Source organism: Dermacentor silvarum, chromosome 11 (assembly GCF_013339745.2).
Source record: "Dermacentor silvarum isolate Dsil-2018 chromosome 11, BIME_Dsil_1.4, whole genome shotgun sequence".
NCBI classification, from domain to species: domain Eukaryota; kingdom Metazoa; phylum Arthropoda; class Arachnida; order Ixodida; family Ixodidae; genus Dermacentor; species Dermacentor silvarum.
The window spans coordinates 29,937,075-29,954,819 of NC_051164.1; the positions used below are offsets into that span (position 1 = coordinate 29,937,075).

At 46.7% G+C, this 17,745-nt stretch overlaps 2 protein-coding genes across 3 annotated transcripts in view; one reads left to right on the forward strand and one right to left on the reverse strand.

Moving 5' to 3' along the window:
* LOC119433244 (transcription factor TFIIIB component B'' homolog) overlaps positions 1–11,676 on the reverse strand; it is a 19,344-nt gene extending 7,668 nt beyond the window's left edge. Inside the window, exons 1-4 of the mRNA XM_037700389.2 lie at positions 10,799–11,676; positions 9,314–9,416; positions 7,147–7,253; positions 3,884–4,283 (exon numbers count right to left, since the gene is read on the reverse strand). Of these exons, the coding sequence (XP_037556317.1) occupies positions 3,884–4,283; positions 7,147–7,253; positions 9,314–9,416; positions 10,799–11,235 (1,047 nt within the window). The 5' untranslated portion in view covers positions 11,236–11,676. The remainder of the gene's footprint in view (positions 1–3,883; positions 4,284–7,146; positions 7,254–9,313; positions 9,417–10,798) is intronic.
* A 106-nt stretch (positions 11,677–11,782) lies between these two features.
* LOC119433245 (eukaryotic translation initiation factor 2D) overlaps positions 11,783–17,745 on the forward strand; it is a 45,457-nt gene continuing 39,494 nt past the window's right edge. For both annotated transcript variants that reach the window (XM_049659003.1, XM_049659004.1), the window contains exons 1-3: positions 11,783–12,128; positions 13,110–13,384; positions 16,475–16,770. In XM_049659003.1, the coding sequence (XP_049514960.1) occupies positions 12,073–12,128; positions 13,110–13,384; positions 16,475–16,770 (627 nt within the window). In that variant the 5' untranslated portion in view covers positions 11,783–12,072. The remainder of the gene's footprint in view (positions 12,129–13,109; positions 13,385–16,474; positions 16,771–17,745) is intronic.

Sequence of the window (17,745 nt, forward strand, 5' to 3'; positions counted from 1 at the left end):
GTACGTTTTCCCAGATCGTACGTTTATTTTTCGCGTATTTTTTGAAAACGTATGAACGAGGTTCTACTGTACTGGGCGAGGGTCGACTGCCAATAGTGGCGTGTGAACGTTGTTGGTGCAACTTGCTGCTCTGTTTGTTTCTCTCTGAATGTTACCCCGCGTAGCAACAGCGATGCTTTGTGACTGCGCCTAACATTTCTTGCGTGCCTGCACGTCGGTCAGGTCACAACGACATTGACGAAAACGTATACTTGTTTTGTTTCTCCACCAGACGCAGACGTACAATACAAGTGGGAGCGAGCCATTATGCAGCGAGACTCCAAGCTTTGCATTCGACTCTAGAACGTTCGCTTGTGTGTTAAATATTTTGATGCTGAAGACATCATTCGTGCAGACATGTACAGTGAACAGAAATGTCTCGCTGCAACACGAGCGACCTGAGCCCAAAGCAGACGCCATTCCGAGGATTTTTAAAGGCCTGCTGGCTTACTTGTCTAGGCTGAAAGAACAGTGCTTCGTCCACTGATATGATAGCTATTCACAATTACTGTTCAATAAGTGATTCATCACTGCAACCATTCTGCCCTTTTGTTAATCAGACTATCCTACAAGCGGATGCCTAGCTAGCATAGACCAGAATTCCTACCCAAGGAGGTTTGGTTTTAAAAGAAATTTTTCCTACTGCATTTAAGTTGACAACTCAAGAAAATGAGTCAACTAAGGTTTATTTCCTTTTTCCAGCAGTCAGCTTCATCTCTGATAAGCGCAAGGTAGCAGTTTCCAAAGCTCTCCCCTGGGCCAGTCTCTCATTAGCTGCATTTGCATACAACAGAAGCGTATCGAATTAATTCACTGTATCGCATATACCCATGCGTTGGCATTTACATGAGTGCACATTTTCCTGTCCAGCAAGCTAACACCACCTAGTGTCATCCAGAGGCAGCCAGGCACGGGCATCTCAACTTCTATTTCCTCAAAGTGGACCTGGCTACCTTAGCACCATGACACAAGTAGCTTGCCAGTGTTGACCTCATTTATTATTGACAAAGAAGACACTGCTTCCACGTGCGTTTACAACACTTCTGTTTACATGCACTGCTGAAATGTGTATATTCTATCTCAAGCTACCACAAAGCTCCATTTTAGGACATTAAACACCCATCACTGAATGATTGCACAAACCAATTCTTCCAACTGGAAGCAAACAATTCTATATGCAAGACATGCATACTTAACGAGCGTGCATATTTTACATGCTGCTTCAACTTTGGCAAAGGTTGCTCAGTATGCTGGGTACCTAGCTTGCGCCTCTACGGGAGGTCGCCGACACACGTTAAGTTCAAATTTCCGATGATGCACACAAAGCGATGGTCGGATGTAAGCTGCCCCACTCATTTCAGTGGCTGCCAGTTGTGCTTTTTGAGGCACGACCTGGCCTGTTTTAAGCAAGTCGCCTTCGGAGTTCTTCATGCTCCTGCTTGCGAATAGTCGCCGAAATGCGATGATGCATAACAAGCATACCTTGAATATTTTAGGGGCTTAAAGGAACAGTAAAGAGAAAGGGTCAAGCTGTGCTGTAAATTAAGCTTTTACTATACAGTCGACTTACACATCAATTCGACCCTAATGGGACCGACAAAACTGATCAAATTAACTGGCGGGTCGAATAAACAAGATGCAGAAAAAGCGGTAACACACACCGCTGACTCTAACACGCCCACGAAACAATCGTGCACCAACTTTCTGTGTACAAAGTAGAAAACTAACGTAGAAATAGCATTAAGGCTCCTAAACGAAGTAGAAATCTAACGTGCACCCATTTCTTAGCAAGAAAAATGGGCAAGGGTCTAAACGTTTTGCACAACGGCCAGATCTAATTGGTTAAAAATTATGGGATTTTACGTGCCAAAACCATGATGCGATTATGAGGCATGCTGTAGAGAGGGACTCCGGATTAATCAGATCTAATAGTTATAACCAATAAAGCGGCATGGTAGCATTGTAGTAAGCGGTTTATTTTACTATAGAACACATACAAAACTTAATGGTGCATCGGCTGCTCATTCTTATATCCGATATATGGTTAAAACCAGTGTTGTTATAAGTGTGTTCAACTGCAGTAAGATTCGAATTGATGGACCACTTAAACTGAATGATTGATCATGTGTGACTGATTGCGCTTAATGTCCCAAAGAAAAGTCAAGAATATAAACAGATGATGCAGTGAAGGGCTCCGGATTATTCTGGCCACCTGTGCTTGACAAGTAACCAAAGTTTGCTAAATGAGTGTTTTTGCAGTGATGACTGGGAGTTGAACACGTAACCTCAAGTGCCACAGCAGAACACCACAGCTATTGAGTAACCATGGCAGACAATAAGTCGAGCTGATATCAACCTTCCAGTTTCAAAAGAGCCACACGCATTTTTAATAAATAGCAAGAACTTTTGGCAGTTTAAAGACGTGAAGGTGTATGACTTGTAACTCGGACAAGATTCTCCGCTTGTGCCAATATGCTTCTTGCAGAAATCCGACACCTGGATGAAAATTTGGACCGCCCCATCGTGCTCTGTTGAATGCTCCTGTGCTTTCAGTAGCATGTTTTCTTAACACTACAAACACTCCAGCACACATGGCCCAGGACGACATGACCCTGAATGATGATGAAAGGTCAGTTGGATCTGCTGACAACCTGAATGCTTTTCAGCACTGTTTTGATCCCCTTCAAGTTACAACATATTTAAAACTCGTGACACAAATGAAAAAATGAGCGAACACAAGTGAACATCTTGTATTTCTGAAAGTGCACCGTTCCTGACAGTTCAGCTGAACGTGCCATGAATGGCTGGGAGATTATCACTGCCATGGAGAAGCCCTCTTAGCTAATCATCATGGCTGAGGCTGCAGCTTTCCTAGTTGCCATATAGAGAAACGCAGCATGCTCCATTTACTATATATTAGGGGTGTGCGAATATCAAAATTTTCGAATACGAATACTTAGCTTCGAATACTGAATAAGGATATGCACATGCATTTATTAGTAAGTTGGGTTAATTTTTTTATGTTGGAACATTGCAATTACATTGTCAATGTTAAAAAAAAAACTAGACTAGTAAGCAGTTATACTAAAACATTGTGTATTTGGCTCATGTTAACTTGGAAAATTCCCAATAGCTGTCCTCACCAGCCTGTGCCTTATAATACCGCATCAAATGCCCATAAACTCGGAGGCATTTGACCCTGTCCTAGTCGTCACTCATCACACTTACTGTCAAGCAATAAGCTCTGAATTGGGAGTGGCACTGAAAAAAAGCGCACCCTCGCTGTCCACAAACCTGCGCCCCTTGCTACTGAGAGGCTGGCTTTCCCGCAAAGCGTAGACGTTCAGTTGCTAAGTGTTAAGGCGAAATTTCGCTCGCAGCACGAAATCATTGCAAAATTCAGCACAAAATCGCCCCAATATTCTTAGCTTAGTTCTCAGAATCATATTTTCTCCCAAATTCGATTTGATGCGAATATTTGAACCCCCCATTTTTGAATATCTATTTTTCGAATCGAATATGAATATTAAAAATACTACATTCGATAATACTCTCACACGCCTACTATATATGTAAATTTTGCTTTCACTCAGCCTCACGACAATGTGACATTCTCTGTAAAGGCGGCTTCACGGCAGTGTGGTGCACGTTGCTGTGAAGCTGCCTCCAAAGGCAAATTTCGTTAATATTAGCCCCTCTGGGTCGTAAGGTACGTTTCTTGAATTTTTGGTGCAGTATGACCGCACGAATGCACGGTCAGTGAATAAACGTGCCACTGAGCTCTTCTGCTGACACATGCTAAAGGGCTTTGTGGGCAGCAGCCAAACAGATGCCGCGCGCTCACCTTGAGCTCCTGGCGGGTGCGCTTGGGGAAGAAGGTGGCCATAAGTGTAAAGTCGGTGCCGCAGACGCTGAGGGCCCGGTAGAAGCGCGCCGTCTGCGCCGGCGTCCACGTGCACCGCCCCTTAACATTCTTGCGGAACGACGCGTAGTTGGTCTCGCCGCCCGTCTCGTAGACAACGGCGCGCGTCGTCGGCTGCGCCACCTGCCGGCGGATCACCAGACTCTCCTCGTCCAGCGTGATCTCGCCGTTGGGACCAAGGCGGACCCGGGGTCCCACTTCCGCGGTCTCGTCCTCCTCCTGCTCGGCCACGTCGTCGACAGCCTCCTGTTCCTCCGCATCGGCAACCGACCTGGTCTCTGAAACCACCTTTTCCTTGCTCAACGTCTTGGATGACTTCTCCCTGTAGCAAGCAAGTAACGTGCAGTATTTCTAAATGATGTGATGAGACAAGGGAAATTCAGACATGCAAGCAGTCAACGCATGCATGCATCATTAATTCTCGACGTCACCATGATGTCATGCTTGTCCTCGTCCGGCTGAACCATTTTGAAACCGGATTCAACTATGCGAGCCGACAAGCCCAAAACAAGTACTGTTCTCAACATTCAGTAGCTGCTGGTGCCAGGATACTCTGGACTTGTGAACAATGCAGCCAGAGCTGTCATAGTGACTAAGTGACTATTGCGCTCTGCTGTTGGGCACAACATCATGGGCTTGATTCTCGGTTGCCACAGCTACATACCAATGGGGGTGGAATGCAAAAATGCCCGTGTACTGAGATGTATGCTTGTTAAAGAACCCGAAGTGGTTAATCTGAAGCCCTCCACTGAATTCTATCTCATAGCTTTTGGTTGTTTTGGGACATTTGAACCCTATAAATCAATCAACTGAACACAAGAGCTAGAGAACTCATGCTGAAAAGGAAATAATGAGCCCATTTCAATGCACAGGAAAAAAGGAACACTAAAGGAGAACATGGCCGTACATTGACGTACATTGAATTGTAGGATACAGTGAAATACACTTAAAATTTGGATGGCAAAGCATTACTTCAATGAGTGTTTTACTGTGTTAACTACGGGTGTGCAAATACTCGAACATTCGATTTCAAATCAAACAGTGAATGTTCAAATAATTAAATTCACGAATCGAATATCTAGTATTTGGCTTTTCGAATATTCAGTAAATTCGGCGAAAGACCTGGCCATGGTTGGTGCCATAACGCTTGCAGCGTCCCCACGGTGCGCGATCTCTGTATGTACAAGGTTCGTCCCAGTTGACAGACCAATTGAAATGATTCATGCAACATGGACAGAGGGAATAACAAAAGCAGTGCGTATGGAAAGCACGAAAGCATGTGTGAATATCGGGCCGATTAGCCACGGGAAGGCGATGGGCCTCCCGATTTGAGAACCTATGACAGGCAGCAAATGATGCACCTAACTCAACAATGGAAAGGTGGTCGCTGTTTACCATCGGCACCGACTGTGTGTGCTGCACCAACAACCACACAGAGGGCTGCCAAATCACGTGATGCGCAGTCCCCGCTTTTGTCTGTCGCGGAGACAGGCCTTAACGATCTGACGATAACCCACAGCAACCACCAGCCATAAAGATGGAAAAGTCCTTCTGTTTTCTGGACGATAACTCGGAACAAAACTTGGATAGCAACATAACTTCACTATTTCTTCATCTTCAGAGGAAAAAAAAAAGCACTTAATTGTATTCAACAGATATGATGTCAATAAAAAATATTTTAAGACCTTCATATACAAATTGAGTTGTTATGAGCGCTGGCATACTAATCTGGTATTCTCCTTAATAACAGTTTACCATACCATACATCTCCATTCCTAGGTACCCAAGTTAACGATAGCTAGCATCATTCCTGCTATGCAATTGTTAGTAGACTCCTGAGCATCTGTAGCACCATGTGTCTTTTTTTTTTTTTTTTTTGCACGGAATTTGTAAGCATTCAACACAATTTGTAAGTGTTCAACTTTCTGACACTCCATTCGATATTGATCTTGTTTTCTTGCTTCAATTCAATATTTGATTCAAAATCTACACTTTGGTATTCGAACATCCCTAGTTTTAGCACTGTCATAAATGTATCATTATTTTCTGGTGTGTCTTCTTCAGTGATATGACTACTTTCTCTAATGCAGCTGTCTATGCTGACCCATCTTCACCACTGCCGTGAGCAGAGAAGTAGCAGCGCAACAGGTGTGCTGCATGCTGCACCACCTGACAATGGCTGTGTGAAGCTGGTGCACATACACCGTCAAGTTGAGGGGTGCATGGCCTTGCACCCTGCTCCTGTATCCTTGGCGACCATTTATTTGGCTTATCAGTGTATTGCGAATGCGCCAGCACAGTAGTGCAAGCCTCCGATTTTGTACAATGCTCACTGCTGGTCGAGGGTGGACGTTTATAAACAACCAAAAAAGCATTCCTCTACCCGAGCGTTTAGCAACAAGCATTGCTCAAAATAAGAAGCTTGCACCGCTTTGCCGGCACACTCACAAGACGCTCTTAAGCACAGCAATTGCTCTGCAGATCAGAGCAGGACATGAACCCCTTAACATGGCGTCAGAGGTGTGTCGGCCGCAGCAGTCTGAATCTGACACTGGCTACAACTTATCTAGATCATTTTGCTATAGTGTCGAAGTTAAAAGAGCCTTTTTTTAGCTGCTGATAGCGAAAAAAAATTTGTAGGGCAATTTCAAGTTGAGGAACAAAGAAAGTAGAACTGCCTAATCACAGTATTGTAGGGCAATTTCAAGTTGAGGAACAAAGAAAGTAGAACTGCCTAATCACAGTATTTCACATCTGTCAAATCTGTTTGGCTGAACCTTAGAGCCTTATAAAGGAATTTGGAGAGAGGCTAGGAACCACGCAATGAGTGATGCAAACGAAAATGATAGGCACAATGCTAGAAGATGGAGATATGAATTAGGGATCAAACGCAAGTAGGTGACATTCTATTTAAGATTACGAGAAGTGCAGGTGCGCATATCACATAATGCACATAGCAGATAACAAGTGGCCTATTAGAGCAACAGGTCAGGTGCCGACGGAACAGAAACATGGTCGAGAGCAGCAAAGGATCAGATGAACTTGTAGGTGTAGTATGGGCTCAGATTGCACAGGACAGGTGCAAATGTGCAAATTAAGGTCTCTGAAAAGGAGGCCTTTATCCTGCAGTGGACATGACTGGGCTGATAATGGTGACAGAATGAGCAATGTGCGAAGGAACATACGGCATCGGGTTCCCGGGAGGGTTGTAGTAGATGAGGTCCTGCATGGTCATGGCGCTGCGGTCCGCGGGTGGCTTGCGGGCACTCACACGCCTGCTGCGACGCCGCACCTGCACAGTGCAGAAAGGCCATGCAGCACTTAGTTGTTGCCTCGGCAACACCACCAGGTTGGCTTCGCCACTCCGCTGGGGAGAAGCCAACCCTGCAGGCGCGACACCTACCTGCCTGCTTTAGCGGCAGACTGTCCTACACGCAAACATTTCTAAATGCACAGGGGGAACATTTAAGGCACACTCAAGGACACACACAAGAGTACTCATGTACGTGTCCTTGTCTGCCTCACTGAGCCCTTGTCTTTTTATTAGCACACCCCCTGCACAGCATGAATTACCAACTCACCCGAGAAGCAGCACTTCTAAAGTACATTTTGAAAGCACTTGAACAAATAGCTCTCCACTTGCACAGTGCAAGAAAAAAGGCCTCAAGTATGCCGAAGTGTGACTTGTCATCAAAAACGAAAATGGAACAGGCTCTGTATGCTATTGCCGCTGCACCGAGTTGGGCTACTAGCGCGCACAGGGAGTTTCATCGCCATATGGCTTTGGAACAAGATGGCGGACTTTTGTGCAACTCTGCTAACACTGACACCTCCTGCTGTTTCAGGAAGGAATCAAAATGAAGCCGTGTCTCCTGAAGATTTCTTTGTTCCGGCAAAGCATTTTCTTGTGAAAGTTGGCTCATAACAAAAAAAAGTAAAAATCATAGCGCAAAAAAAAGATGAACACCTCACACAGGACAGGCGTTCACCCTGCGTAGCGCGTCCCGTGCTCTGTGTCTTTGATGCAAAAATCACAAGCTGGCTTCAAACAACTCTTGTAACTTTACACATGTGAACATCCACGTAAGAAACCTTCACACGAGCATATGTTATTCATTTACCAATCTTGGCTCCATTGAGGACCACACTGCGATTCAGCAGAGATGCGTTGAGCCACAATTTCTATTATAACAAAGCCACATCTATTTTCAGAAGTCACAGCACCACGATTCCAATTTAATGCCTCAAGTTGCAGGACCACTGAAGACTGCACCATAATTTTAGAGTGTTTTCCTCAATTTTGTGAGCTGAGGTCTGTCACTCATGGTCGATTAATCCTTCAGAGCAATACCTTTATGGAAAATTCAATATCTCCTGTTAATACATTTAGTACAAGGACCTTGTGTCTGCTGGTTATTAACACTGTCTTCTTTGTGCTCCAGAAGCTGGTGGTTTGATCCTCAGTTTTGTAGACTTGCCATAAGCAAAAGATGACCTTGATTTGACCTCTCTTCCAGAGGTCACGCTGACAGGTTGTATAAATGTTACGATTTAGAAAGACCAAAATTGGGCTAGTTGGGATTGACTGAGCATTATGTATTGTAGCACAACAGACGTGACACAAGACAAAGGTAACACAGTAGCACTATGTCTGTGGGTTACCACTATCTTAGTCTAGCGCTACAGTACATAATGCTCAATAAATGTTTAGACACATTAAACTTGCTGTAGACTTCAGCAGCCAAGTCTTCAGTGGCCTTGATGGCCACACACACAAAGCCAAATGTTATTTGGTTCCACACACATTGGTACACAGAACTAATGGCATGCTGCACTCCCCCTCCCCCCCCCCCCCCTCCCTGTGCACAAAAACATTACACAACATTAAACAAATATTTGAGAGGTATTCTGGCACAAAATACAACCTGTCTTAACAACATTAGTGAAAAAAGATGTAAATATGTCGAAAGGTTAATAAGGCTGCTAACTGTTGCACTTGAAGAAAATCAGTCTAAAAAAAATATCTAAAATCTAAAAAAAATTAAATTACGGGGTTTTATGTGCCAAAACCACCATATTATTATGAGGCACGCCATAGTGGGGGACTATGGATTAATTTAGACCACCTGGGGGGGTTCTTTAACGTGCACCTAAATCTAAGTATACGGGTGTTTTCTGCATTTCGCCCCCATCGAAAATGCGGCTGCCGTGGTAGGAATATAAATATACTTTTTTCACTGCCTGCTAGCAGCAATACAAGGTCCCCTTAAAGTATGTATGACCAAAATGGAAATAAAGCAGCATTCGTTTGCCATTACAGCTTGTATAAACAATCAATAAAACGCGACTCACCTGCTTTTCCACCTTGCGAGTCCGTGGCTCCGAAGGCGTGCTGGGGGTGGGCGCCGGCGGCTGAGGGGTTGACGGCTCTGTTACTTCGGATGGTCTGGCTACCCTGTAAGCATATATTTCACAAAAATGAGCCGAGTGTAGCAACAGCAAATGGCGGCATTGCACTGCTAGTCCAACACTTTTATTTCTGCCCGATACACTACACCAGGAAAGATCATGCATGATAAGTTTACCACGTTTTCCCAACTCTTCCTCAAAGCTTTATTATGCACCTGGGGCTTCACACGAAAGTATGGCCATTTCCGAGTAGAGATCTGGATCCTGAGGTGGTCAGTTCCACGTTTTCTGGAAGCCTTTGACTCCAGATGATCACTTTGAAACATAGGACCCAAAATGAAGAGACAACAAGGCCGTGACCTCGCTCAACAGCATGCCGGAAGTTGGGGTCGAAATTGCTGAATTTGCTCAGAGAATTTTCGGTAGTTGCTAACTTCAGCTGAACCTAGCCTCATAAAGTTGAAGTCAAGCTCATGAGGATAGCTAACAACTGACAACGACATGAATGTGCAGTCGCTGCCCCCTGATGCGAGAAATGGGGATCGGTGGCTGCCAATACTAAACAGTTGCAAGTCTGGATTTGTCTGCTTTTCTACTTCCCAATCTGTCTCTTCACAATACCGGCACGTGTAAGTAATACACCCAACGAACTAGGTCTTACTGCTGCATTATTAGCAGCGAGAGCTTTATAAATAGCAGCATAAGTGCCAAAGTATGCCCTGTTTCGGGATGATTAGTCGCCAACTTGTCCAAATGCCTAGACCATTGACTTACTAGAAGCCTGATAGCAGGGCTTGTCAATGACTGAAAATCTTGTTATAAGCACATGAAATTTCATTTGTGAAAGGTTTGTTACCTTACTGATCCTTATACCTCATTGCCACACCTTTGGTTAATTTTTATCGCCATAACACATATTTGAATCATAGCACAGGTGTTTTATGCATTGCACTCCCATCGAAATGGGGCCATCGCGGCAGGGAAATCCAACCCACGACCTCGTTAGAGTGTACTAGACTCTAACCTCGTGGTGGGCAGCAGAATGCTACAGCTGCTAAGTCAACGTAATAGGCAATGAACGAATGAATGAACTTTATTTTCCGTTCACAAGTGCAAAGCAGCACCGAGAGAAAAAAAGGCTCTCGATCCCTACATATCCGGGCAGAAAATACGGCAACACGGAAAGAAATACGTCAAACCCAACTATTATAAAATTATGGAAAAAAAAAAAAAAGGTAGCAACAACACAATTTAAAAACGCGCACGCTGAAACTGAAACCGATTGAACACGCCTGCGCATAAGCAGGCTGATCGAGCGCCAGTGCCACAGTCGCGAATTCTTGCATCACCCCGAGTACTTCTTCGGTTATCATTTGAATAGGACAATGCTGCGCTGTAGTATGTCTTTCCGTCCACAGTAGTACTTACTTTTCGGGAGGCGCCGAAGTAGTCACGACGGGCGCTGGCCGCTTGGGCGGCGATTTGGTCACGGCGGGCTCAGCCGGTGGTGGTGGCTCCGGAGGGTCCGCCGGAGACTCCGCAACGGCGACTGCAGCGCAAGGCGGCTCTGCGGGAGCCGCGGTTGGGGTCGCGGGCTCTTCGGCCGGCACCGTGGCCGGCTGGTCTGGCACGCTCGCAACGTCCGGTTGGTCCGCAGCGCTAGGCTCATGCGGTGCAGGAGCCGACGAGGCAACAATCGTTTCGGTGACGGCAGCACTGTCACCGGCACCCAACGTGGTCGAAGGCGGTGGAGGTGCCGACGCTGGGGCAGGCGGCGCCGGCTTCCGCGGTCCCGACGCCGCAGGGCCGTCGCTCTTGCGCCCCAAGTTGGGTTTGATCTGGATCCGGGAGCGCCTCGTCGACATCGCGGAAGTGTCTCGTGGATCGCCCGCTCGTTCGCGTACTCGCAACGCGCCGCCGTAAAATGCCGCTCACCAAAATACGCGACGAGTGCCTCTAAATGTAGTCGGCTCCGCACGATGGTGCTTGGACTCGTGGTGACGGCGTCGGCATGTCCGGTCAAGTGGCCGCGACCGCTGCTGGGGTGAGTCCGAGTTTCACCGGTGTGGCGCACGCTCAACCGCCGTCGCGTCTTTTACCGATGCGAGACGAGTCGCGTGGGTATTGTGCAACGCTAAGCAGTACGGCAACTGATAACGACGCCCCACACGACGTAGCCACGAAGCGACCGCTTGGCGCGACTACGAGCACGGCGAAACGCGAAGGAACTCGGGAGCACGACGGGATCGGGGCGGTCGCTGCAAGGTGCCAAGCCAGCCAAGCTTGGCGTTGGCACGCGTTGGCCCTGCGTTGGTCTGTAACGCCAAGTCGCTGCCCAGCACAGTAGACAAGTCAAGCCTGACCAAATTCGAGGATAGTTTGCGAGCCAACCGTAGCTGACCGTAGCCGGCTGTGTTGCCGTCGATTGCCGTTGATTCATGCGTGCTGGGCCGTGTGCGTTGGACTCGCGGCTAAACGTTGTTGTGACCAGCAGCACTGCGTGAAACCTTTGCAGTGAGATCGACGTCTGCATCATCCACGTCGGTCCTTTTGAGGAGCAGCCAGTCGGAATTTGCAGTGGCTGCACACACCTCATCTTTCGTGGTGCGCCGCGGGCGCGCATTGGTCGAGACCGGCACTTGGCATATCCGAAGTTGATCTGCGCAGTGTAGTGCGAAGAACTCAACATTCACGCCTGTGCAATGTTCATAAAACCGTTCAAAATCAAGTCCAACGTTCGCCTTAGAAACACCGACCGGTGGGTCCTTTTTTGCCCTGCTTGTCATAGTGCTGTGCTGGCAGTGCCGGTACTGATGATGACAGCGAACTGCATTTCCTGTAGATTTTCGCTAATTCGAGGGCTCGGGCAGTGACCGTACGAATATTCTAGGATTCTAAGTACAGATGCCTCAGTAAAGTAAATGGGGGCGAGAGATTGCTGGAAGCGGCAGCGAATAGTAACATATTGGAATAGTTCTTGTTTCTGCTTCGTCGTACAAGTTAGGAGCTAACAAAGTTTGTGCCGTCGTGCTTCACGGTGATGTCTAGCGCATTGAGTCCCGAGGTCGCATATCCACACACACCAACAACTGAAGGTGCTGCTTACGATGACGAAGCTGCAATGGATGGATTTTTGTGACTGAATTCGTGAGAGTTGAGCTGAATAAACTAGGCAGTCAACTTGATTTCACGCTACCGACTGTCGCAGGGAGATAATTGCATTAAAACCAAAGCGGATGGATGGATGGATGGATGGATGGATGAGGCTGAACCCTTTAAATCGGGCGGTGGCATACGCCACCTAGCCATAACTATTAAGTACAGGTGAGCGGAAGGTGAGCGTCAGCACCACTAAGAGGTAAAAACAAGCCCCACCTTCTAGGGCGTTCTATCCCTTGTAGTTATGGTTTTTCTGCATGCTGCCGCTTCTGACAAATTCGGAGTCCTTGCTGTATGAGGAGGCTTTGAATTCATAAAGAAGACATCCAGAAAGCAATGTTTTCAATGAAAGCCCCGTGGGCGTTACCGTAATGCCTTCTGGACTGCTGTGTGCACCTGCTCTACGATACTAGTGAGAGTGGCAGCGTGTGTTCTTTTTAAACCAATCAATCTTTAATATCAATACAACAGCACTTGCACAACAGCCAAGAGAAAGGTGTTCTTGTGCTCCAGTCGGAAAGATCCATATCACATGGCATCAAAGAGTGTCTGATATCAGTGTTCCTCCTGATTGACGCAGCAAGCGCCTTCGTTCCCAACTGGAGTCCCAGTACCCTCACCTGAGCGCGAGTCAACTGGACGAGCTATGCCCCGTCGGGCGAGGTGGGGAGCTGTTCCAGCTGCGTCTGCTATGCCATGGGGGCGAGTCTGTGGTGGCGTACAGCCTGGACTCTGAGCCCCTGTTCTTCGAGTATGGTGGGGGCCACCTAGTGCCCAGTCTGTACTCTTTGTGGCGCCTGCCATCCCTGCTGCCTTACCTCTGCACATGGAAGCCCGTGATTGAACGGCTAGCGGGTGAGTGTGGAGGCGTGTGCGAAGGCGCATCGCTGCTACAGTGGGTTCCAGAATGTGCTGCCTGCATCGCGTTCTCACGATAGTGAATGCCCTTCAAGTTAGGAGCTGCAACACTCGCAATGTAGTCACAATCTGCTACGTCTGATATGTCGAGTGTGCCTTCGCACAGAACTGATAGCAGAGAGAGAGCATGATGCAGGTGATGGCACAGAAATTAACATATTATGTAATAAAGAGGCCCTGAAACACTTTTTTAGTTAGTCATAGAATGGCCTCACTATTAAAAGACGTCTTTCGAGAATCACATGTCGAAAGAATTCTTTGAGTATTTGTGGGGTATCACACTGGATGAGTGACTTTTGTCTCTCTTTTCATTGAAGAGTCAAAGTGGCAATGCCCCATCCAAAAGTTTATATTTGTTGTGAAAGGGCTTGTTACAGTACCTCTTGGCAGCCACGGTAGACAATGCTACGCAGCACGCTGCTGCCATCTCAGAGGCCACACGCAGAAGACGCAGCTACTCAGAACTGTCGTGCGTAGGCCGGCATTGCAAAGATTAAATAATTTTTGTCTCTTTGAGATCGCAGACATATCTACAGGTAAACCTCCATATAAATAAGGTGGTAAAATCGGCAATTTGCTTCGTTATATTGAAATTCGACGTTTTATGCAGGTAAGTAGAGTCGCCAATGGATTTTTGTCACATGGAAGGGGACGCAAAATTTTCCTAATTATCGGCCAATCAGAAAAAGCAAGTTTGTATGAGAAACAAAAAACTGGTTTTGTTGAATTTGAGTAAAAGCGGCGAAAGATGCGGTTTCATGACGTGCCGACGATATCTTCACATTGGTAGTACGAAGGGAAGCTAGCCACTTTTTCGTGTCCAGTCTGCCCCCACGGCTGATAGTGTCGCCCGCAGTGGGACGATGCTATCGTGAAAAGCGCCGGCAGCGAATTCTTTGTCTGCCTCTAGCTTCATTGCGTCTCCAAGACTGTATTACACAGCCTCCAGTACTGAATGCATCGGAAGACAGCACACATGATGCCATGCCATCTTGGCACGCCCACTCTTTGCACGCACAGCAGATTATCGCTAAAGCAGGGTGTGCACCCTGTTTGGCTGCGTATGCGCCCGACAGCCATGTGCAGCCAGGGCCGCACTAGAACAGGAGATGCGGGCTAACCTGCCCCCCCCCCCCCCCCCCTCGCACACACGTGATTGCACGAGCTTGCTCCACTCTTCCCCCCAGGTAGACAGCGCTCATCAAACCACCATCCGTCTTGGCTCACCCTCGCATGCTCTCACTCACACCCAAAGCATACTGCACCGCAAGGCATGACATGATCTTATAGCACTTGGAATATTGATTTAAATCTAAGCCACAATAAAAGACATTGTGGCATTTCCACCTTCACTCTTGCTCACTCTGTGTCTTTTATCCCAATAACATGCGAGCCTGTGCACATCGTAACAACAGTACTTAGTGACAGGTAGTCATATAGAACAGGGCCGTGATTTTGTAGCGAGGCATTATGACTTATTCTACTCTAGTCTTATCATCCACCGCTCACGGCCGGCTGATACCGTTGATAACGCGAGCGGACCGTCGCTCCGACCACTGACAAAGCGCGAAAAGGCATTATTACCAGAAAGGCATCGCTACAAAATACTGGCCCAGAACAGTTTATTATTCATAACGAAAGAGAATACAAAACATAATATTTATACAGGTGGGACCCCAGAACTCAAAGTGAGTTGTGGAAGGGGTCCCTATGACAGATAGTGCTGTGTAAATCCATGTTTTAAAAAAAAAAATCTGATAAGTGTGTGCATTCATAATAGGAGTTCAATGTTATACTAAACACAATGTTTGACTGAAAGACAGAGAAAGAAAAAAATGGGGGGGGGGGGGGGGGGGTGGGGTGCAAAGGTTGTGCAGAAAAAAAAGAAGACAACAGAAAAAACTACATTTTACAAAAAATAACTTTTCAGAGTGCATTTTCAGCATGTGTGCATACAACATTTAAGGAACTTCGGAAATCAACACAAAATGCTGGCATAATGAGTTTGAAAAATATTGAATGGATCATGATGACGGGGGGGGGGGGTCATGTCATTCGGAAGTGTGTTCCAGAGATTAGCTGCAGTATTTGAGAAGCAAAATGCTCCATAATTTGTATGTGCACGAGAAACAGCTAACAATGGAAATAACGAGGACCTCATCGGATATTGTGGTACATGTTGATGTAATGCAGCTGAAGGGCTCTGTTTTTTAGGAATTTGAAAGCAAGAACTGCGATATGGAAACTAATGTGATTATGCATTGTTATGATGTTTATTAGTAGAGGATAAGCAAATGATACAGAATTGGTTTTCTGGGCAAAACTAATTACTCGTAGTACTATGTTCTGAGCTACCGTATTTGGATGCAAATTTGGTGAATAAGAGACGTCATAAATACTTTTAATATATAAAATATATAATAACATACTATAACGAATTCGATACGATTCCCAGTTTAAATGGAAAATGAGACATCCACCTGATCGTAGCAATTGCTACAAAGGAAACCCATATGGGTTCCTCGAAAGAAAAGCTTCGTAGTTGAAGTCCTGGTCCGGGACTCAAACCCGGGACCACCGACTTTCTGGGGCAGCCGCTCTTCAACTGCGAGGCTTTTCTTTCGAGGAACCCATATGGGTTTCCTTTGTAGCAATTGCTACGATTGGGTGGATGTCTCATTTCTATTTAATTACTTCTCTCCATCTAGTGTGTTTCTGCTGAACTATTTACGTCGATTCCCAGTTTAGTAACCATGTTTTGATGGGGGCAAAATGTTAAAATGGTTGTGTAGCTTGCTTTGGTTGCACAATAAAGAGCCCCAGCTGGTCAAAATTAATCCGGAGCGTGCCACCACGGTATCTCTCATAACCCACTGTGCAATTTCAAGATGTTAAACCCAACACCACCAGAAAGTAGAGGCTACTTGCTGTCCAAGACTGGTAGTTTTAATTTTTTCCGCACATCTGGTGAAATCATTAGTGTAGGCACCACCGACGAAAATGTCGAATCACCTTGATCTACGGCAGGTGGTGCAGACCTCATGGCACCGGGGCTGGCTGGCTGCAGCGAGCGTTTCTGTGAGGCCCGTCTGGGCGACGCAGTGGCGGTCCGAGTGGCAGGAGAGGGCCGGGCAGCCGTGGCCGTGGGGCGGCTCCTGCAGAGCCCCAAGGCCCTGGCGGCCGAGCAGCGAGCCGGCAAGGCCGTGGCCATCGCGCACGTCCTGGGCGACCAGCTCTGGGCGCACGGCGGAAAGCGGCCACTGCCCCAGCTCGACGGCGACAGCGGTGGTGAAGAAGAGGACGAGGAGAACCAGCAGCCTGAGGTTCGTGCGGCCCATTGGTTGAGAAATGCGTGTTGTCCCCCTACCCCCCCACCCACTTCGGTGAATGTTGACATTCACAGGTTAAAGAATTCAGGGGTTTTATGTGCTAAAACCACAATACGAATATGAGGCAGTCAATAGTGGGGCACCCTGGATTAATTGTGACCACCAGGGGTTCTTTAATGTGCACCCAGTGCACGGTGCACAAGCGTTTTTGCATTTCATCCCCATCAAAATGTGGCCGCTGCGGCCGGGATTTTGATCCCACAATCTCGTGCTTAGGTGCGCAGCACCACTACTCCACCACGGCAGGTGTTCATAGGTTAGCAAGTATGCATGAGAATACATGAATAAGGAGGCATTCGTTGGGATTAGAACGGAAAAAAAGAAGCAATAGCACAATTGTTATACAATGTAGCAGTGGTACGAATTAGCGTATGAACACTCTAAAAAAGGTTTCCACCCTGTGGGGTGTATCTTGTCCCCAAACAATAATCATCATCTGCGTTGTGTGCCTTTCCTTTCTTCAACCCTGCGCGCCCGGCACTTCCAGGTTATGAACTGCATGTGTATTATGAGCTTGACACAACATTTTTGACAGGAATAGCGAACCCCGGGTTTTTCAAGAAAGGAAACACAAGCAAGACAGGTGACGATTATCATTTGCAGACAAGATGCCATATTTATTCGAATATAAAGCGAGTTTTTTTTCCCCAGAATTATTAGCCTCGAAGTCCCCCCCTCCCCGCCTTATATGCGAGGCTCATAGGTTCAGTTTCTGTTTCAATAATGTAGCAGCAGCAGCGTAATCATTTCAAGCAAGACAGATTTTAGACGGCAGTGCAAATTGTAGCAACTACTAAACCTTGGCAGGTGAGGCAGTGCCATATTTTTGTGCCTATAATCTGTATCGACAATTTGAAAAATTGAACGGTGAAGGTGGGGTGCAGTTTATATGGAAACTTCACTTTGAGG